Below are 22,641 nucleotides of genomic sequence, written 5' to 3' on the forward strand. Positions count from 1 at the left end.
GAAGAAGACAGAGATGCCATTTTTGAGTTATTGTAACTAGGGATGTAAAATCCCAATTAATTGGCTAACCAGTTAAGCATATTATTTAATCTGTCAACTCATTAAAGGAGGATAAGCAGGGGCTGCTCCAGCTCAGCTGGAGTGCCCCCTACACCTGGGCTGTACCTCCCTCCTGCCCCCCTCACCTCAACAGGGGCTGATCCAGCCTGGTCAGAGCAGCCCCTGCCTGTGGGAAACCCTGGCCCACTGTGGACAGAGACTGCTCTTTCCAGGACATTGGAGCAGCCCCTGCCTTCAGAGGGCTGGGATTCCCCCTATAGGCATGGGCTGTTCTGACGCCCCGGCCGGAGCAGCCCTTGTTCGCAATGGGCCCTCCATAGAGCTAGAACAGCGTCCAATGTGTGGCAGGTGGGGAGTTGCTCCAGTCTCACTGGTTAACCTCAACCTCTGCCCACCAGAGGAGGTGAGCAGTGGAAGCGCTACATGGATGTTCTTAAGAACACCTTGGTGAAGTGTGGCATTGACACTGAGACCTGGGAGAGGCAAGTGAAGGATCGAGTAACCTGTAGGACCACCATCAGGAATGGTGCTGAACACTTTGAGATCAAGTGAGGTCTCCATGAAGAAGATCAGCAAGCCCAATGTAAGGAGTGTGCCTGGGACTGTATTGGCAGCTCTGGGGTTGGTGCCGCTGGAGATAGAGACCTCACATATAGCCACTGTCAGAGAGTGTTCCTTGCCAGAATTGGCCTAATTTCTCATTTGCCTACTCATCATTTATTTGTGTCCAAGGGGAAATTTTACTCGATGCAAGGAATCCCAGAGAGAACCTTAACCACTTACTAAATGGTTAACTTGTTAAACCTTCACATCTCTAATTGTAACACAATATTTCTAACTAGAGAAACAGAATAGCTGTGACAATTAAGATTGATAGAGTCTTAGATTTTAAGGCCAGTAGGGACCATTATGATCATTCAGTCTGACCTTCTGGAGACTGCAGGCCAGGGAGCTGCACTTAAAAATTTCTGTATCGAGCCCATAATTAAACTGCTTTTGGTTTTAGTTCAGCTCAGACAAGTGAAGTGTTGGTAACTAAATTTGGGCTTGATCTTTAAACAGATGATCTCATTTTAAATCAAGGGAGCTGCTTGTATGAGGAAGATTTATATGCATGAATAAATGCTGGCAGGATAGGTCCCAACAGTAATCCAATGGAATCATTCCTATAACCATTAATTCCTGCTCACATGAGTAAATCCTACTAAAGTCAATGAAAGTTTTGCCTGGGAAAGGAATAAACAAACACTTAATGATTTGGCCTCTAGTTTTAAAAATAAGCTACTTTTTTGGGTCTAGTATTGTTTCAAGGTTTAACTTGCATTTATGAAGGGTTATCTTGTGCATTGTAATATGTAGGAGCAATGTGGGTAATATTGCATATATGCACATCAGTATATGTAGATATCAGCTATTTAATATATTGGCAGTGGTGTATTTAATGAATGTTACATTATTTCTGGAGTTATAGATGCAGACTTTGTTTCAGAAAGCGTTAGTATTCAGCAAAGTCAGCTGTACATCTGTTGCCATTGAGGCATTATTACTGCACCATTGACTCTTAGGAGGTCAAGACTGCAGATAGGAACACTATGTTTCCATGATCCCTTTTGGTAGACGCCTGGATGAATGAGATCCTGGAAATTAATGCACTGGATGGAAATGTTTATAACATTTATACAGTTGATGCACAAAGGTATAGGAATATGCACAATGACTACCTGTATCACGATTGTGAGAGAGCATGTAGAGAGAATACACAGCTAGAGAGCTGAGATAAAGAGGAAGACTTAGCCAGTTGCTAGATTCAAAGGTGCCATTTTGCTGCTGTCGAACTTCCATGGATCATGGGATTTAGATCTGTGCAAATGGGATGGCTATGCAATTGCACCTTTTGAAAATCTGACTCTCTTTAGAATGTTTTTGTAATGCAAAATTCCAACCTCACAAGAGTAATTGGTTGTGATCCAAAGATATGTGCTCCATGTCATCATCTGTGCATCATTTTTGTGGATAGTGGAGAGGATATTTATATGATTGCTTAGGACTTTACTTGCCAGCAGGGCCTGGCCCATGGCATCCAGCTCAGGCAGTGTGCTCAGGTCTGGCTGGGGCTGGGTGGCAGCTTGGAGTGGGCTGTTCAGCACCCACTCATTGTGCCATTTCTCTTCTAATGACTCGGACCCCATAGGCAGCAGTGGTGTCGCCGTGGTGGCTTGGAATGGCAGTGCTGACCATGTTCCCAGCCCACTGTCAGCTGACGGTCAGGGCAGTGAGTCCCTTATGACCGGCTGAAGTTCTTTTAAATTGTGCTTGGTTGTGTTACAGCAACTGAAGGAGTCAGGTTAAAGCTTAAACAGTTACTATTTTATTGTTACAGGGTAAACTTAGTTGTTAAATGCTACTGCTGTGTTACAGATAACACAGACACTACAAAGGACAGGACAGAAATTACACTAATAAGTCACTTACAGGTACCATGAAACCCTTTTGGTTCTCTGAGCTCTTATTAAATGCATGCAAAATAGACACATAGCAGGTACATATTCTCACCCCTGCATTCCAGACTTGGCGTGGCCAGCATCTTTCTCTCAATCCCTCGGGAAGAAGTAGGGCGAGGTTGGGCGTCCCACAGACCACGGGAGACAATCAATACCTGCCAGCAGGTATAGATGATTGGAGCTCAAATGGGGTGGGCTGCTGAACCTCTTTTTATACACCTTGGGTCATGTAGGCTTCTTCCTGGTTTCAAGTGGCCAATCAGGAAAAATGGCTTTGAACACCAAGTTTCCCACGAAGGGTGCAAAGCATAATTTACACCTAGGAAAATGCAGACAATGGGCACCTCTGGTATGTGATAGGCGAATATTCCTCTCCTGGGACAGTGCAGGCGTGTCAATTACTGGTACTAGCCATCAGGGCGATGGGAGGCCCTGGGTCGTCAGCTAGCCCATTTACTGTCTGGTTTCTGTTTATGGTAGAGTCAGGGACAGGCAGCACACCTGCGTTCCCAGGGCATCAAAGGCTGACTGCCTTTCTCTTGCTCTCTGGGGGGGGGGGGGGGAGGGACAAGATGGGGTTCGTGGAAAAATAAGATGGGGTTTGTGTCTGGCTACACCCACCAGTTGCAAAGCGTTTGGAGTGGGTGGGGCCCTGGCGCTACCCTCCTCTGCCCTGCTGTGATAAAACATGTACTGCTACTACCTGTTGCCATCGCAAGCTCTCAAGATCAACATGCAATTAGACATCCCTTCCCTGTGCTGTCTTTTATCTCCAGTTCCAGTCCTTGTACGGCCTCTTCCCCGTGATATCCTGCCCACTAGCTCTGTTGACTGAGACTGCTTGCTGTTGCGGGTGTGGATGTAGATAACAGGTTAAAGACAGCTAGCAGGTTACATGTCAGATTGCAGGTTTATCCTGGTGATTGGAGCTATAGTATGAATTCTCTATTCACCAGTTTGGAAGAGGATGCTAGCTGTGTTGATATTGCAGCTGGGACCAAACTAAAACTTGAGGTCTGTCTCTCATATCCCTGTAATGGGTACAATTCAAACTGCATCTGAACTTCAGACTTAAATCAGAATATCGTATCCCTGAACCAGCACTGTATCTCTGAATTTCTCAAAACTTTGTATGTTTGGAATCTGGACTGTAATCCATTTTCTCCCAATGTTGGGGTGTTTGAACCTCTGTAGTGGGCTGATATGAGGATATAAAATTTGAAATTGGGTCTCTGTTTTTGCTTCAGGCCCATTTATAAGAAAAGATTAGTTTTCTTGCACAAGAACGAGATAAGCTGTGTATAGTTCCAGGTAGATTGGGTTTTTCTACTTTCTGGAAAGTGAAGCAAGTATCAGCCAAGCTTCTCTCTTCAGGGTAGATGGGAGAGAATGAGAGAGGGTAACTTTACTCTTGAAAGCTGTATGTTTTCTCTCCATTAATAATATTTTTTGCACATTTTCCCAAAACTCTTTAATGACTCTCAAAAGGTCAATAACTTTATGGGTTTTGTGGAAGAGATGACATTGTTGCAGTTCCTTATTTTCAGATGTTTCATAATAACTTTGTTTCTTCATAAAGAATTGATAATCTCTGTATACAGCTTTCCTCTGTACATTTTACAGAGGATGTACAGGTAGGAAAACTAAGCCAAAACGTTCAGTGGTGCTCACCTTTTCCTGCTATTCCTGCCCTGATTATATTTCCAATAAGGCGGGTTATTTTGTTCTTCACAACTGCAAACGTAGTAGTCCTATGAGAAGCTGCTAGTACTGAGACAGGTGATGAATGAAGAGAGAAGTAATACTCAAACAAATTAATGAAAATCTTCTGTCTGATCATATTTAATTTGAGTTGTATTTCTTGAATAAAATGTTAAGCAAGTCAGCATGAAAAATAAAACCTTGCACTTGTTGAATGATATTTCCTATTTTTGGATACCAGTGCCCTCTGCTGGAAGGAATCAGAACTGCTCATCTGTGTGTCATTGGCCTCTATTGCTAACAGCAGTAGTAAAGTAAAAGTGCCACCCAAGAAATTTTAGCACCAATAGTAGGTGCCTATAGTTTTTGGAGAATGACCTGAATTCTTCCATCCCTGATACATTGTGATTATAAGGGGCTAATTATGCAGTGATATTTGTGAACCTTCAGTATTAAAAGGAGGAGAGCGAGGAAGATCTCCCTGCTTATATGTTTTAGGTATAATTGATGAATGTAGAAGTGGGCACAAGACAGGATCCAGGTTCAGGTCTGGATTTTAAACACTTCCAAATTTGGGCTTTTTGAATTGAGGGGCTATGGCTTACATATAGAGAGAACCAAAAATGTTTTTATCCTATTGCAGGCCCTAATGATGATATTCAGATCCAGAGTGTTGGAATTCAGTGTTCTGATGCAGACTCCATAGTAGGGGTTTTGGTACCTCTACACCTTCCCAAAGGAGATGCTGAGGCTCACTTGATGTTCTGTAGCCAGAGGAGTCACTGATAACAGTTCAGGTTTCATTGCTCTTCAGTGTGTTTCTGAGATCCAAACTGAGAAGTTTCTCTTCTTCCTTGTCCAAGTGGAAAGCTCTGTTTGAAAGGTTGTAGTTTGTTTTTGCAATCCCTTAAAAATTACATCTTTTAAACTATTTCCTTCAGATGAGGAATCCCTCCCGCTCCTCTCCCCACCCCCTCAACTTACCAAGCAATCAAGCACAGCTCACAGGAAAGCATTGGCCTTTTGGGTTCCTTTGAACTGAAAACCAGAACATTACTGCAGAGGGTGGCCATGGTGCCTTCAACCTGGTCACTGTGTGAAAACAGGGCAAGGGTCTGTAATTATCCCCAAGAATAGAACTTTCTCTAGGTTAATTTTGAAAGACATGGCATAGAAAGGCTTTCAGCATGAAGCGTCCCCTAAACCCAGGCAGGTGATTACAGCAGGTCATGCTGACTCCAGCTTTTAATATTTATCACCAGAGGTCCAAGTAAAAGTGGATGAAATGGCCTTCTGCCTCTGTGGGAATTAATAAGAACTGTTTTTATATTACCACTGTTATTTTCCCCACGAGGAAAAAAATAGGGTATGTTCAGCACCCATTGGCAGCCTTGCAGATCAGCGTAATCATTCACATGGGTGTTCTGAACAGCTGGCAGTTCCCTCTAAGTATCCATGCCCCAGCTGTAGGAAGAGACTTCAGATGCTCCCTCCTGTTGCCCCTTGGTCAATCAGAGCCTGGGATAGGGGAGCACATAAAGTCTCTTGCTCCCTGCCCGGTCCTGCAAGGGAGTGCAGCACTTAGTCAACCACCAGCTGAGCGGCAGTTGACTTTAATGCTGAGCCCCTTGCAGGGCAGGAGGAGACTTCACACACTCCCTCCTCCCTCAAGCCCTGATTGGCCTTGGGCCTGGGGGAGCGTAGAGTCTCCTCCCATCCTACCCTCACCCTGCAAGGAGTGTGTGGCGCTTAGAAGCACCCCACGCTCCTGGAATGGTTGGAGGAGACTTTGCACTCCACCTCTCCCAGGCAATCTGGGCTTGGGAATGGGGGAGAGGGGGAGAACGTGAAGTCTATTGCCAACTCCTGCCCTATAGTGCAGAGCCTGCAGCGTGTAACTGCTAAGATTTTAACGGTTACAAGTTTACTCAGTTAACCATGTTTTAATATCCCTGTTAACTAATAGTTTTAACAAACAAAAGAAGGCTCCATATTTGTCATCTGAAGAAGTGGGTTGTGCCCATAAAAGCTCCTGATACTATCTACATATTTTTTGGTTCATCTCCAAGGTGCTACAGAACCATTGTTTAATTTTTTTTTTTTTTTTTTTAAGTTACAGACTAACACAGCTATCCCTCAGAGACTTTTAAACAAAAGAAGGGTTTAACTGATAGTCGTGTTTTTGTATGGATGAAGGTAAGCCAGATTCAAATAAACAAAAGACCGCTTAAAGAAACTGATGAGCTTGTGTGTCAAGAGTTGATATGAATCCCCAGAAGGTGTGTTGTAATTTCTATAGAATTACTGTTTTGCCTCAGAAATGTATGAAAGATGTATGAAAGTCTGGCTGTTGCTGAGAATGTGGTGTTTCTGGTTGTAGTTTTGCTAAAACAAAGTTGATTACAGTGGTGAAAGAACACCTTTTATAATACCTTTCACAAACAGATGTCTTTATTTTCAGGTCATGAGGTCTTTACCTTGTGGGGAGGGAACCTTGCACTTATAAATATCACATTAAAACTGACAAGTTTACCAAATCAGCATCTTTCACATCAACTTATAGTTTGCCATTCCTGCAGCAGAAACCATTTATTGTTTTTGCTGAATTTCATTTTTTAAGATGAAGACTAAGAAGCATGCTTAGAAACCTGAAAATTCTTGTGTGCAGTAAAGATGATTTAACAAAGCTAGCTTGGAATCTAATTGATGGTCTGTGTCATCTCCATTGTGTGTCTACCAGTAATTTGACATCTTTCCTACTTGATTTACTTTTCACACTGCAATCCCAGTGCCTCTCCCCACCCTCCATGGTGCAGGTATCACATATTTCATTTACCCTATGTTTAAACAGCAACACTCCTTACAATCCAAACAAGTCAGTCATCATTAAACAATGAGGAGATCAGCACTGAAGGGGGTTAAAGGTGGAGCTTGGAGAATTGACTGATCACAATTTTACTAAAGACTTCCTGTTTAAGAAAGAATGCTTTCCTTTGGAGCGGTGATGTGGTGTTCCCTGTAAGGCTATGGAGGTAGTGTAAGTAAACCATTGACCTAGACCAGGGGTCTCCAAACTACGGCCCGCGGGCCAGATGCGGCCCGCGAGGCCCTCTCATCCGGCCCGTGGAGACCTTTTTGTCTGGCCCCGCCTTCTTCCGCGTGCCGGCGAGATTATCCCTGAGGCGCTTGAGTCCGAGCATTGGTGTCAGTGGGAGAAACGGATTCGCAGGCGGCTGTGCGAGGCCCCAGCGCGTGCACGGGACAGCAGGTAGCCCAGGTCAGGGACGGCTCCGCGTGCTGCTTGGCCGGGCGGGCGAAAAAGGGGGGTCTCAAAGGCGGGCTCTGGATCAGACCCGGCGGCAGAGGATCGCGGGAGGCTGGACGGAGGGGAGGAAACCCGACGGTGGTTTCTCAGGGGCTAGGAGCGAGGGGCTACTTCTCCGGGGGCGGGGCTGAGGAGCTGGTGCCCATTGCAGGAGGCGGTCTGGTTGCTGTGGCACAGTGATAACGTGTCTGCTTTCAAACCAGCTTTTCCCATTAAAATGCATGCCCCTTGTTCCATGGGGCTATGTTACAAATTGTCACCTCATTCCCTGCATGATAGGAGAGCGATCACATCTCTTCAAGTGTGAGTGTCTTAGGCTGAACATATTGCCAGGATTATGTTGCTGACAATTTTCATCACATTGCGCAGGTGGAAATGAGTTCTCAGCAGTTTCCCCGTTCTGGAGCCCCTCCTGCAGGACTAGGACAAGCACCACCCCCAATTTCAAACAGTGATTTCTAAAGCCAGAAATGTCTGCTATTTTGGCATCCAGGAAACAATTTCACCATTCACACTAATACAGGTGTTCATGTGTAGTGTATCAATGTGTTATTAAATAATAACTGAATAAAATAATATTAAATAAATAATTAAAAACAACATCCATTTTTTGATTGTTTTTTATTTGGACCTCAAGTGTGTAGTCGGCCCCCGAACTGCTGTTTGATAGTTAATGCGGCCCTCGGGCAGAAAAGTTTGGAGACCCCTGACCTAGACTCATGAGGCATCTAATCATACTATCTAATAAACCATCTTGTTAGTCTTTAAAGTGCTACATAGTCCTGTTTTTTGTTTCAGCTACACCAGACTAACACGGCCACATATCTATTACTAATAAAGATGGGGCATTTGTAACAAAACACTGTGGGCCTTCTCTTATGTAATACCTCTCAAGCCAGGAGAGGGGAGTTTATAATTCATCTAGTAGAAGGTTACAATGACAACTTCTTGGAAGCTCATGGCTTGCACCTAATTTACATGAAAGGGAATAGATTGTGTTACTCCTCTTCTTTAATACAGAGGTTTGGCCCACAGAGACTATAGTTTCGAGTATACAGTACTGTCTAGATTGAGATGAAACGTTGCACCCTTGGAACTACAGATTGTGTGTTCCGCCTTCTAGGGTATTTTGTTTGAGCAAAGAATGAGTTATTTAAAACGCAGCACACTTCAGTTATGTTCAAATATCCTCAGCTGGCAATGATTACATACCAGGTCTTGAAAATAAACAACATAAGAAACAAACTGGGATGTGCTGTAAAGAAAACAGTGTGGGTTGCCGAGGGTTGCCAAAGTTGGTGAGACAAATCAGTAACTTACAGGATGTGGGATCCTGTCTGATTCAACATCTAAACAGCTTAAGTATTTGGTACCTGTGTGTGCCTCTTCATGCTTCACTCTATATGCAGAATGTTTTCCAGCTGTGTTTGTGACATGACTGCTAGCTGCAGCTTCTCCTCCCATGCCATGTACTCTTGCACCCAGTACTTCAATTGCAAGGAGAAATTGCCTAGGAAATTCTCATGCTGTCTCCTGGTGTAGATAAACTGGGGGGGGGGGGGGGGGGCGGTCCTGTGTGAAAGACACAGCTAATTTTTGCCAAGCAAGCACTGATCATCCTAACGCCCTTCTAGAAATTGTTGCAACTGCCTGGATATGTTTCCTTTGGCAAAGATGCCTATTTCTGATTTTCCTGGTGTCCTTGAAAGAAAAGATACCATGCAATAGCAATGTGTTACTCCCTTTGGCGAAAACAATGGGTACTGAATTGTTAGAGCTGATGATAAAATTAGAGATGTGTGCTGGTCTTTTATTTAATAGCAAAGCATGTGTAATCGGTATATGGCTGGCCTCTGGTGTTTAAGAGAATTTCTTCCTGTTAACCAGCTTGATATTTGAGATGAGCTGATGTTCTTCTACTAGCAGTTCCCAGATGTTAGTTCTAGGACAGTGATTCTCAAAGGGAACCTGGGGTTCCCGGGTGCCACAAGCAGGTTTCAGGGGGTCAATCAGGCAGGGCCAGCATTACTTGCTGGAGCCCGGAACAGAAGGCTGAAGCCTGGATGCCTGAGTCCTGCCACTTTGGGCTGAAGCAGAAAGCCTGCTCAGTGTAGTTTCATAAGGGCTGCTATGGCATGTGGCTCTGAGCAGTTGCCCTGCATGCTATCCCTTAATACTAGCACTGGCTTGTTATATGCAGAAAAATAATTACTGTGGCACAAGTGGGCTATGGTGTTTTTAGAGGATGTTTGGGGGGGTAGGGTGTGGGGGGGTGCTTCAGGGAAAAAAAAGAAAAGGTTGAGAATCTCTGCTCTGGGAGCTACCCCTAACAGACAAGCCATTGAAGGGCTTCTGTTAAATTGGTCGTCTTGCTTTTGTCATGACTCAGCCTATCCTCCATTTAACATTTTTTTGAGGGGGAAAAATTTTTTGAGTTCACATAGCTTACCTGACAACTGGGGTTGTACTTCTACATTCTTAGACCTCTAAAACATTAGGGCAGTTGCTATCAACCTTTCCAGACTACTATATCCCTTACTGGAATCTGATTGTGTTGTCTTGGCGAGAAATCATGGTAGATTTGGTTCATATGGTGCTGAGCTAAACACCTGGAACTTGGCCTTATTCCCCAAGTTTCACCTCACTTAAAAAAACCTACTTGAGCGTACAAAATTAGGCATAAGAACCCCAAAGTATCACAGTACACACTGTTATGAAAAATTGCGTTTGTTCTCATTTTTGCCATACAATTATAACATAAATCCCTGGTTGAAAACTACTGCATTTGGGCTGGATCTGACTAAGGATGTTAAATATCGGTTAATTTACTAGTCGATAGTCAATGGAATTTCCATTGACTACTCGACTAGTCGATAAGCACTTCTGCATTCCTCCTTGCTGTGGCTCTTGTACATTTCAAAGAAGGAATGTGAAACTCAGCATGCAGCCTGGGGCCAGCAGGAAGTCCCGCTGGCTCTGGGATGCATGTAGCATGCCAGGTTTGAAATGTACAAGAGTCCCCAGTGGGTGCTCTTGTGCATTTCAAAGTGGAGCCCCCCAGCTGACTCTAGGCTCCATGCTGTGCTGCTGCTTTGAAATGCAATGTGGAGCTTAGGGTCAGCTGGGGACTCCCCAGCTGACTGTGGGTTCTGAGCCGCATTTCCCTACAACCCAGATTCTGGGGAAATGCTGCGGAGCCTGGGATCAGCTGTGGAGTCCAGCTGACCACAGGATCCATGGGGCGCTCCCGCTTTGAAATGCCCCTTAAAGGGACAGTGCCACATGGATCCCAGGGTCAGACTCTTGTGGCGCTGCTGCTTTGAAACTCTGAAGTGGCATTTGCTTATCGATTAGTTGACTAGTCCTTAACATTCTTAGATCTGACTTGAGATGATGAACTTTTGGATACTTTATTAATAGGAATCACTCCATTAGTATGGAGCGGGGGACCTGTAACGATGTGTTCTGTAACAGTGCAACTGTTAGAGATCTCCTTTAGCTTGCAATAATAGTAAGTCCTTTATCTTTTTATGGGCCGAGCCATAACAGAGTCGTCATATTACCAGTTACCTGAACCAGTGCTGCTGCAGTGGTGGTTGTGGTTTCCTGTCCATACTGGGGAGAAATTATTGTAGACTTCCTCACCTTGTGTTAAGCTAAAGACCTACCTGGCCCTAAAACCAGCTTAGAAGAACTTGAGATGATGCTTGTTTGTGCAAGAACATCATATTTTATCAAATAGCTTGTTGCGGTGCATTTTAGTTTAGCTTAGGCAATACCTTGGGGTCAGTGCACAATAGAACATCCTCGAGTGTAGTGCTTGCTTGCCTCGCTGGTCTGCCAGTACTTGTGTTTGATGCATTTCATGGCACAGTGCAAGGCCAGTCTGTTCACTAAGCGTTGACTTGAAGATAATTGGAAATGGAGAGCAACCTTGACTCAGTGGTTTGTGGATGGAGTGTTTTCTGTAATACTGTTGTTGCTATGGAAAATTAGCTAGAGGATTGGGTGGTTGTCTATTGATGCTGCCTACTGAGGGCAGAGGCTTGTTATGTTCTGTGTGTGTGTGTACTGTCTGTGTGTGTGTGTGTGTGTGTGTGTGTGTGTGTGTACTGTGTGTGTATACATTTAATTATTTTACAAATCTGTACACGTGCCTAACAGTTTTTGCACTGAATGAGGTTATTCTTTATTTGTTACTGTTATTTATTATTGCTGTTCGAAAGGGCCTGTGAAGCGCTTGCAATTTCCCCTTGCCAAAATAGTTTTCAATCTAAGAAAATTTGTAACGTAGGAAGGGAGAGGGATGCAGTCAAAGTATATAGATGGGTTTTTTTATGCTTTATATGTTGTTTGTGTTGATGTTATACACATCACTCTATATGCAGATGTTCCTTGGTCTTTCTATTGTGTTGACCATCTTGTTACTATTACAAAACTATCAAAAAAAATCTAGGGGCCTCAATTGAGATGAGGGCCCCCTGGTGCTAGTTGCTCTGCATGACCATAGTAAGAAGCCAGGTCTCTTCTTGAGGAGCTTATAGGTTCTTATTAGACACAACAAAAGATTGGTGGGGAAAACCAGTATTCACAAGATATATAGAAACATGAATTAGGATAAATGATTGTGCATGTTAAGAACCGTGCTTTGTTATATATGCAGAATGTGTTCAAGCTGAGTTTTAGAGATGAGTGCTAGCTGCAGCTCTCCCTCCCCCTCTTTCCCCACATGCCATGTTGTAAGAAGCATGGACTTGTAGACCTAGCCTACAGCAAACTTTGCATGACCTTAGGCCATTTGAGACATGATCCCTAGATGTATTTAGCTCCCGCAATCACTGCTGTGTAATCTTTCTGTTGATCATTTCTTCATTGGTTAAGTCGGACATAATCATTCACACGGGTGTTGTGAGACCGTGGTTTGGAATTTTTAAACTGGAGTCACCCAGCAGGGTTAAAACAAAAGGAAGAAGTACTTCTTTTGCAAAATGCACCATCAGCCTGTGCAGCTTATTGCCAGGGGGATGTTGTGATGGCCTAAACTATAATTTTGTTTTAAAAAAAATTAGATACGTTTGTGGAGGATGTATCTATCAATGGCTATTAGCCAAGATGGTCTGGGATGCAACCTTATTGTTCTGGATGTCCCTAAGTCTGCAGCTACCAGATGCTGGGCCCGGGAATGGATCACTAAATAATTTGTCCTGTTCATTCCACCAGAAGCATCTGATGCTAGCCCAGTTACTGGACTAGATGGACCATTGGTCTGACCAAGGATGGCCATTCTGTGTCCTATCTCTGATGTCTCCCATGTCTGTTGGAAGTTTTTAAAATGTTTTAGGATCCTTTGATGGAAGAAACTTGATAATTAAAAGTATTTTACATTAAAGACTTGACTGTCCACTCTATATGACTAAACTTCTTGTGGTTGAGCAGTCCCTATGTCTTTATTATACGGCACTCTTTTTTTTTTTCAGAATTTCCTGTGAGTGGCTGAATGCCCCCCTTTCCCTTTGATTTCAGTGAAAGTTAAAGGATCAGGTACTTGGAGACCAAGGCTTTCCACCTTGGCCTGTGTTAGAAAACCGTGCCATGTATAATCTTGCATCAAATACAGCTCGCCTCCCTTTCTCTCTCCCCTCTGCTGATGGTCATCCTGTATTTTGCACTGAATCAAGAGAGTTCAACAGACTTAGTTGCAAAATGTGACCAAGACCCTAATTCTGTAAGGAATCATTTTTCCTTTTTACAGTATGTGTTGGGCAAGGGTGACTCCCTTAATTCAGCCGACTGGCTGTTTTCAACCATGGTTGACAATAGCCCGATCCATGGACGGAGGGCTTTCCAGTATAGACTCGGTATGCTTTTTTAAAATGCCAGCCCATCAGTCCATGACTGTTGAATACATTAAAGATCCCCCTGGTGTGACTTTGACACATTAACCCTCCTACCAAGCCAGGAAATTTACTTTTTATGAGCTGTTCAAGCAGAGTATTCTTGTTGGTGGTTGTGCATCATCAAAAGCTGTTAAGATACACCTCTCATCTTACTGTCTGAAAGTCAAGTAATTCTCTGGATAAAGTAAACACAGTGTGTTCTCAATTATTCCTCTTCTGGGTTTGACAATAAAAAAAATAACTCCCCACCCCTTTTAAAAAAGTGCAAACATGGATTTTGTAACATTGGTTTTTAAGAAATCCATTATCAGGGTTTTTTTCCCCTGCCTACTTGACTTCTTTCCTCCACATACATTTGGTGAAATGACTTTATTTTTTCCCCTTTTGAGGGTGAATTTCTGACAGGACTTTTCATATCCAAATCATTGCTTTCACGTGGATGCAAGATAATGGTGTAAGTCTGAGTGTCGGCTCATGTGCTGCTCTTATCCGCTTATTAAGTGTGATTAATAGAAACATTTATATTCATTCAGCATTTGAAGTGATTTGCATTTATTTTTTTCTCAATTTTTTTTTTCTCCCTCTCTCTTCACCCTTTAGTACTGTTATTCTGATGACTCAGACATTGGAGAGATTATTTCATGGTGAAGCAGAGACTAGCTTTTTTGCATGACAGACAGTTCTGTTCTTTCCGTCATATGTGGCTGCATGAAATTGGTACTTCAAATGGATTACAAATTATGAAAGTACTCTGTGTGCAGTCTGTGATAATCCATGTTTTGGTTTGTTACATTAAAATGTAGCACTGTAATTTAACAACATGAAAATCCTAGGCACCCTTAAATATTTGGAGAAGAAGTGCATTTGCATCTGATCTGCTGCCAAGCTAAAATTCAGATTAATTTCTGGCCCAGATTCTCACAGGTATTGCAGAGGAGGAGAGGAATTGCTGTACTTCAGCAGACTCCATGAGAATCCTGGTTCTAGATCCAAATTTGGTTGGGCTTCAGAGAAAACTAAAGTTCATGTACTTCCAAGTCCAATGACAGTAATATTACCATGAAGGCATGTGTATCATCCAGCTATTAGATTTTCTCTTACGTATTAATCTTCTTAACGTTAACGTGGACTTCCACTTCTTATGACATATGAATGACAATTTCTTCCATATCAAGAATTAGCTAAATTGAATCGAGCTGGCTATTACAGCTAAGCATTGCCAATAGGTGCACTTGATAAATGTCTTCCTGTAGTTTGTGTGTCCAGACCAGATATTAATTCCTCTAAATTTCGTAGAGACAAGGGACAGCTTCTGACATAGTTTCTTTTTTTTGAGCCATAGGGTGTATTCATATGTGGTCAGAAAATCTTCATTCTGGCGTCCATTCTTAGCAGTTCCTTAGTCCAGGACCTTGTAAGGTCTGAATTGAATAACCTTATTGCTACCTCGGTTTGAGGTGAAAGCAGAATTTCCTGGAAGGTGGTCTGATCCTTACTGGATTGGGCCTTAGTACAGATATGGATAGTCATACATAATACAGCATATTGATAATCCCGAGCTGAGTGCATTTACATGCTTTACTTCTAAAGAACAGCCAAATGAGGCATAGACATCTGGTGGTGATGGAGAATGTTATAATAACATGTTTTTCCACCCAGAATATCTCACTTGGGACAGTCATTGGATATTTTAGGGTTACCTGTCATCCATCCTGCCAGTATGTACGTCTGTCTGTGAATGATTCCCTGAATTTGTATCGTGTATCTGTTCTAGTCAGCCTTGTGTAGAAATTGAGTTTAAGATTTAGTACCTTATTGCATGAGTAAATGCATAAAAGCCTCATCTGAACAGTGGATGTCATGTTTGTTCTTTCCCTTTTAGTAAATTTCCTATGGAAACAGTTGTGTAGACTTTTTTGTATTATTGTATGGGCTGCTTCTGTGGCTTCTGCTTTCTAGAAAAGCTCAAGGAAGGCTGACTTAAACTTGGGCCTGAAAGTTCCTTCAATTTTCGGAGACTCTGAGTTTATTATTTACTCTGTCTTTTGGTATCTGGTTGTTTGTCCTGAAAAGGTCACTTGGCTTCAAAGCTCTGTGGTTTATAAATCTTTATGAAACTGAATGAAATGCAAAGGTTTTTTTTTTCTTTAAAAGAGCAAAAATTCTCTGTTGTTTTTACACTAAAGGGAAAGGTATGTATGTTTGATGGGATGAATGGGTTTCACAAAACCTAATGTGAATAGAAATTTTTCTATGATTTAGCTTTAAGTAAAGAGCCTTTTATTTTTATTTAAAAGTTCCCTACCATGTTGCAAACCAAAAACAAAGAGCTTGTCATATGTAGCAAACATGAAACTGACTAATCTAGTTTCCTTGTTGAAATGTAAAAATGAAATAATTTGCCTAAATACAAAAATACATTACATTTTAAATTCTGTTTTTCTTGATAGGCTAAACTGTGCTCAGCCCTGGGAAGATGGATTCAAAGTTCCCTTTGCTCTCAAGTGTAATGGATAGGCCAAGGGGCTTCTCAATATGGTGCTGGCTACTCCAAAATGAAAAGGCTCTGCTGCACAGACCAGCCAAACTGGCATCATGTGGGAAGAAATGAATGCTTTGCTCTTGAAAAGGGTGGTGTATAAGCCTATAGTTTTGGGAAGGCTATAAACCAATAGCTCTTGGGAAGGCTGTGATGCTGTATTTTGGAGGATGTGATGTATATTGCGTGCCTAGATTTTAAATCTATCAAAACTAAGATTTTCCATTCTGCAAAGATGGTTTTAGATAATTAAAATGGAAGGCACTTCAAAACTCTAATTTCTGTTTACGTAAATGTCCTTATTAAGTTTGTGCCATGAAAGCACAACTGTGACAGATATGGCTACCACTTGCAGTGTCTTTGTGGGCCATGTTGTATTTTATGTTTAAAGCATGAAAACTTCTCTAAGCCTTTATGATGGGGCTAGATGGTATGAGCTGTGGAATACAGGTGATGTGTATTTGTGTGTTTCTGTCTTCTCTGGGTGGAGGGTGTTTCCTATGAAATCTGGAATCACTCCAGGAGAGTGATTAATGCAAAATCCCAATGCTGGCTATGCGAATATCCAGCCTCTGAAGCTTGACTCCTGTATATAGGAGGAGGGACAGTTGTTACCTGTTTTCAGGAGATTGGGGGACAAAGCAGGACTCTTGGTAGAAAAGGCTGAGTTTAAACCAACCCAGAGCCTTCCTTATGGCAAGACAGACATAGTACGTACTGTTGTACAGCTGCTCTGTCCTTTGCAGAGGGGTTAGAAAGGCTTTGGCCTACCAAACTCTCCATGTTGGAGATTGACGATTTTCAATTTAGTGAGCATTTAATTTCTTTTATTGTTTGTGTTATGTTTTCTTGGTGATGCTTTTTGTTCTAAGAATAAATGTACTTTGCTTTGGAATAGCTGTGCAGTCACTGGTAAAACATTGTCATTGTCCTGGGAGAGAAAGCAAACTGCAGGCACTGGCTGCCCAGCTGATAAGGCAGGAATCTGTAGTCAAAAGGAAGGATACCACTGAGACCTGAGTGAGCCTCAAGTGAGGAGGGGAGTTACAGATGCAGTTACCATTGAAAATGTGACACAATCTAGTCTGTTCTCTGTGATGGAGAATTTTGAACCAGTACATCAGAAGAGGAGGGGAAAGCACAAGTGACATTTAAATAATAAAAAATTAGCCCTAAGGTTAAAAAGTACTCTGGCTATCAGAGAAGAAAACAAAACAGAAAAACCACTTTATGACTCATAGTTTTCTTTTGATCCTTTAACAAGACGGCACGGCTAATTATCCTACTCTTTCTAAATAAAATGTGTTGATTAACGAAAATCAGCTCATGTTTGGTCTTTGGGATGAGGTTTAGTTGTTGAAAGATTACAAAGCTGTGATTGAACTGGGTCAGTTATCTTTGACATTTTGAGAAGGTGTAATTATGGGGAAAAGATATGGGAAAATTTTTTGTCTCAGGATCAGATTCTGTGAGGTCCTGGACACTTTGAACTGTTTGAAGGGAATGGAAGCTCAGGGCACTCAGCATCACATAGGATGGGGCCCCTGTAGAGATGTTTGCTTTTCTCCTGCCCAGTTAATTTTATATTTACTGTGGCTGGTTTTGGATTCCCCCTGCCTCTCATTCTTTCAAAGCATGTTGTTGGAAACTTTGTCTCCTGAGCCTAATAGACCCTGTGTATACTGTTTTTCATATTTTCCCTAAGTGTTATAGTCTTAATCTCTAAAGGGTCTTGGGCCTTTGGCTTCCTGTGAGAACAAGATAATTACTCTCCAGTAGGCAACGCCTGACGTATAGTTTCAGTAGAAACCACTGGGACTCCAATCATTAGCATGGAACAATACGGTGGGTAAATGAATAAGCAGAAGTTATCATACTTCCTGCACAACAAGCTTTTGTTAGAGACAGTGAAATTTTTCATTGCTAGAGTTGTATAATATTATCACTTCTACAGCAAGCTGAACTTTTTTTAGAGATCTTTTTTTTAACTGCACGCCTATGTTTTTTTTCTTGCTAAAGTCTTCTGAAGGTTTTGTAGTGGTAAGCTTGTGTTATACAGGCATCTACTGCATGTTGGCAGACATTTTGTATGGGGCTTTTCTATACTTTTAAAGCGTGATTATGATTTTTCATACACACCACCCACTTACCTTATGGAAGGAAGTAGTGCAGCTGAAAAGTACCTACATTCTGAAAGGAATTTGCTTATTTCACACTCGCCCACAAGAATCCTTTGTTGTGATTGTTAGAGCTGCTCCTGTTTGCCCCAGAGGTGGTGGTAATTCTACAGGATTTTTTTCTTTTTTCCTTATTTGCAAAACTGTTGATATAAAGTAATTTTAAGCTAGTGGGGTGGGAGTAATAGATTCAAGATAAGCGAGGGTAGGCTGGACCTCCCTGATCTGGCAACATCGGGACTGGTCAAGAGAATTTACTGGGTTGGGAGTGGTCTGCCATCAGCTCCCAAGTCCATGCTACTGGCAAGCTGCTCCAGCAGGCACCATGCCTTGCCCGTCCCACCAGACTGTCTGGGCTGTGTGCCCTGATGCTGTCGGCTCCCTGAGTGGCACAGGCTCTGACTTGTGCTGCTTGCAGGGGCTGCCATGATGCTCCAGTCCCAGCCCCTGCTCCAAAATGGGAGCATTCCAGTTGATTTGCTCTTTTTGTTTGTTTCCAAATGGAGCAGCTCACTCCGCTATCAGATACTTCCTGGAGCTTTGAAAAGGGAGAGGTAGCAGACATCACAAAACACACTGAGCACAGTAAACCAGAAATACTGAGAAAATAATTAATAATTGAGACTAAGAAACACCTATTTTATGCTAAGCAGGGGTCAGTGTCAGGACCTGTCTAGATGGAGATATTGACCCATCATAGCTATAGTGGAATAATTATAGCAGAACAGTTACTCCTCTAGCTATGCTGGACAAGTTCTCTACCTACATGAGTGCTGAGCGCAGCTAGATGAGGGTCTCAGGTTTGCTGTGAAGCATTGGATTAACTCGGATAGTTAGAGCCTGGCATCATTTTTGGGGATATGGATACAAATTTTGTATCTGGTCAGGGCCCTACAAATAGGGCATGTGTGTGTGTGTGAGTGCATGTGCTTGCATCTCTCTACATGTGTACGTGTATACCTACTTTCTCTCTGTCTCTCCCCGCCCCCATATATACATATATAAGGAGATATACATGTATATATGGGGGGGAGAGAGAGAATGAATAGTGTGTGTGTTCATATATGTGCACACACATGTGAAAATAATAAATTGTAGATTATTTAGAATATATCCTAGTGTTATTTGTACACGGTCATACTGGTGAGGGAGGTTAAAAACATGCAATTAATATTTAAATTGAGTTTCCTTGCTTTTGTTGATTGATTAGTTTTGTTGATTGAATTAGTAATGCCAAATTTGAAATAGCTATTTCAAATTAAGTGCTGTGTAGACACTTAATTCAAAATAGGGGGCCTCCAGCCCTTCCCAGGGAGCCCTGGTGGCCACTCAGGCACAAACAAGAAAACTTACTCTCCTCTCCCCTAGCCCCGGAGCCATTAAAGGGGTAGACCCTGGCCACAGTGCCTGTGCCAGCTCTAAGCCTGCCAGCCCAGAGCCAGCAGTGGCTACCGGGGCCCCTGACCCAGTGGCCCCAAAACATGAGCCAGCAAGCCACTGGCAGCCAGCCCTCCACCACTCCCCCGGAGCAGTCTGCCAGCTCCCAGGAGCCTGATGGGCTGGAGAAGGTGGGCGCCTTCCTGGTCCAGGGTGGAGATCATGGACCTTATTCAGGTTTGGCGGGGGATGCCCCCAATGTCCATGATCTCCGCACTAGACAGAGGAATGGGGGGGAGGGATAGCTCAGTGGTTTGAGCATTGGCCTGTTAAACCCAGGGTTGTGAGTTCAATCCTTGCGAAGGCCATTTAGGGATTTGGGGCAAAAATTTGTCAGAGATGGTACTTGGTTCTGCTGTGAAGGCAGGGGACTGGACTCGATGACCTTTCAAGGTCCCTTCTAGTTCTAGGAGATAGGTATCTCCATTCAATTTTTTTTATATTACACATTTAACTTCAGCATGCTAATTTTTTTTGTTAATTATGGCTGTCACTTGTAATCAGGCAGTGGCAACATCTTCAGAAAGCTGATATTTAAATGTTCGAGATAAGTAGGCTGGTGGGGGTGCCTTTGATTATAAATCTTGATGCAGTTGCTTGAGTGTGTATCCATCCCCCTCGTTTTTTTTCCCTGCCTCCTCCTTCCCCCTCCATTCCAGGTGTGTAAAAGACACCTTTGGAGTCCAAAGATTTATTAATAGATTTAGGGTTGCCAGATGGTTTAACGAAAAATACCGGCACCCCCCCCAAAAAAAACACCAGGAAAAAATTGAGAAAAAAGGGGGTGCTGCGCCTTTAAATGGCCCCATGCTCCTCGCTCCCCTGCCAGAGAAAAATTGGCAGGGAAAAATTGTCCCCGCTGGACTTCCATCTGAGGGAAACAGGAAATACCGGACATTTCACATGTTCGGTATTTTCTGTTTTTTTACCGGACTAGAGACCCGAATAATGGACAGTTGGGGCGAAAACCGCACATCTGGCAACCCTAGATAGATTCAGTGTTCTAGATTAGATAATATACTTGGGCAGGCTTGTAAACAGGAGGCAGAAAAGACACACCATAAAACTAGTGCAACACATTTAGGTTTGTCAGACTTTTTTTTTTTTTTTTTAATTTACAGTTGTGGGCAATTATGGCGGGGATCAGACAATGGGGGAGTCAGAAATAATTGCACTGATGTTGAGATTCAAAAAATTAAAGCTATACGACTGTGACAATATAAAATGTGAAATATCCTTAAATAAAACTTAAGTTTTATAGCAACATTTTTCTTTCTATGTCAATCTGTACATTTTTATTATAATTGATGGAAATATTTTTTTCATCAATTCGTATGAGTGTATAGTGGAATCTGTTTCTTGGTATTCTATTAATTAAAAAAATCGAATCCTTCTCATTTAACTATATTACACTGCTGTTTTGCCAGTCTAGTCCAAGTATCTTCCTCCTATAGACACTGCCACGCATTTTGCAATATTGAGCTTGCAAATTTTTCATTTAACCGATGCAATTCAACGCGTTTTTGTATAGGATTTTTCTACGCAGCAACTGGGACGATACTTCCCAGGGCAGACAGACCAATGCACCTCAGTTCTGCTTAGGTTAGTTTGCTAAAAATAACAATGTAGCCATTGGGCTAGCTGCCCAAGTACAATCCCACCCACCCTTGGTAAATACTCTGGCAGCTAGCTGGTGCCGCCCCGCTGCTGTGTTTAATGCACTAGTTTGATCAGAGTTAGTGTGCATCTGGGAAACATATTCTTGCTTCTGTATAGACAGGCTTGATCAACAACTGTAACTTCATCCCCAGGCTTGATTATTAACGTCAGCTGTTTCCTAGTTTTGTCTGCTTTTGTGGTTTTAATTCTCCTGTAAGTGGAGTGGGGGATGGACTGACATCTAGGGGGGAATAATGACCTGTAGGGGTTAGAGATGTAAAATCCCATTTAATTGTTTAACTAGTTAAAAATATGTTTCCCCAGTTGACCAAGAAGGGGTGCAGGTGGGGGCTGGAGTGTCCTCCTGGCTGCTGAGGCCCTCAAGCCCTTCGTGGACAGGAGCTGCTCCAGATGACTGGGACTGTGCCAGCCCACCAGTTAATGGTTAACCTCCTTTCCTATCCCTAGGAATCTTCTGACAAGCTTGCTACCATGGGCTCCCTCAGCACTTTACTCCTGATTCCAGATGCAGCAAGGGGTTGGTTCAGGTTCCCGTTGAAGTCCTAGTTCCACCCAGTTGTTGAGTGGTTTCATGACAGGGTCAGATGGGATGATTGTAAGGCCACCAGACAACTTTGTATGTGACCTTCCCTGTGATTTGGACCTGAAGTTCCAGAGGGGAGTGCCTAGAGTTGTGTTCTGTCCTGCTGCCTGTCATCCATCAAAGACAATCACACTATGCAGCTGTTCTCCCACCAAATACAGTTAAGTTTTGGTGAGGTGTAATGCCTTTGAATCCATGCTGTGAAACTTTTGATGAGTAAGTAGTTGCTTATTTTTTTCTTTCTCTGTTTATTTCCTTGCAGCCAACTGGGTATATGGAAAACTCCATTTCCTACAGTGCTATTGAAGATGTTCAGCTGCTCTCCTGGGAGAATGCCCCTAAGTACTGTTTACAGCTCACAATCCCTGGCGGTACTGTCTTACTGCAGGTACAGTAAACATGAAAGAACAACACTCCTGCTATTCAGAAGCTTCAGAGGGGTATCCAAGTTAGTCTGTAACAGGAAAAACTTAAACAACAAATAGTCTAGTAGCACCTTAAAGACTAACAAAACATGTAGATGGTATCATAAAGCTTATCTTCTCACTCTCTTTTTTTTTATTCTTCCTCCCCTCCTTTTTTTCCCCTCTCTTCCGCCGCCCCCCCCCCCCCCTTCCGTTATTTATTCTTGGATCTGGACTTCTAACACTCCTGTCATCTGAAGAAGTGGGCTGTGCCCACGAAAGCTCATGATACCATCTACATGTTTTGTTAGTCTTTAAGGTGCTACTAGACTTCCTT

At 42.8% G+C, this 22,641-nt stretch overlaps 1 protein-coding gene across 8 annotated transcripts in view; it reads left to right on the forward strand.

Annotated features, from left to right (window-relative positions):
* CMIP (c-Maf inducing protein) overlaps nucleotides 1-22,641 on the forward strand; it is a 198,556-nt gene that overhangs the window by 75,380 nt on the left and 100,535 nt on the right. For 6 of the 8 annotated variants that reach the window (XM_025184431.3, XM_025184432.3, XM_006122666.5 and 3 more), the window contains exon 2: nucleotides 22,163-22,288. The exons of 1 other annotated variant lie outside the window; for it this stretch is intronic. In XM_025184431.3, coding sequence (XP_025040216.1) covers nucleotides 22,163-22,288 — 126 coding nt within the window. Of the gene's footprint in view, nucleotides 1-21,764; nucleotides 22,061-22,162; nucleotides 22,289-22,641 lie in introns of all 8 variants that reach the window. One more of the 8 variants, XM_075939999.1, reaches the window with a different exon arrangement.

This window comes from Pelodiscus sinensis, chromosome 12 (genome assembly GCF_052426305.1).
Source record: "Pelodiscus sinensis isolate ZL-2025 chromosome 12, ASM5242630v1, whole genome shotgun sequence".
In the NCBI taxonomy this organism is placed as follows: Eukaryota; Metazoa; Chordata; order Testudines; family Trionychidae; genus Pelodiscus; species Pelodiscus sinensis.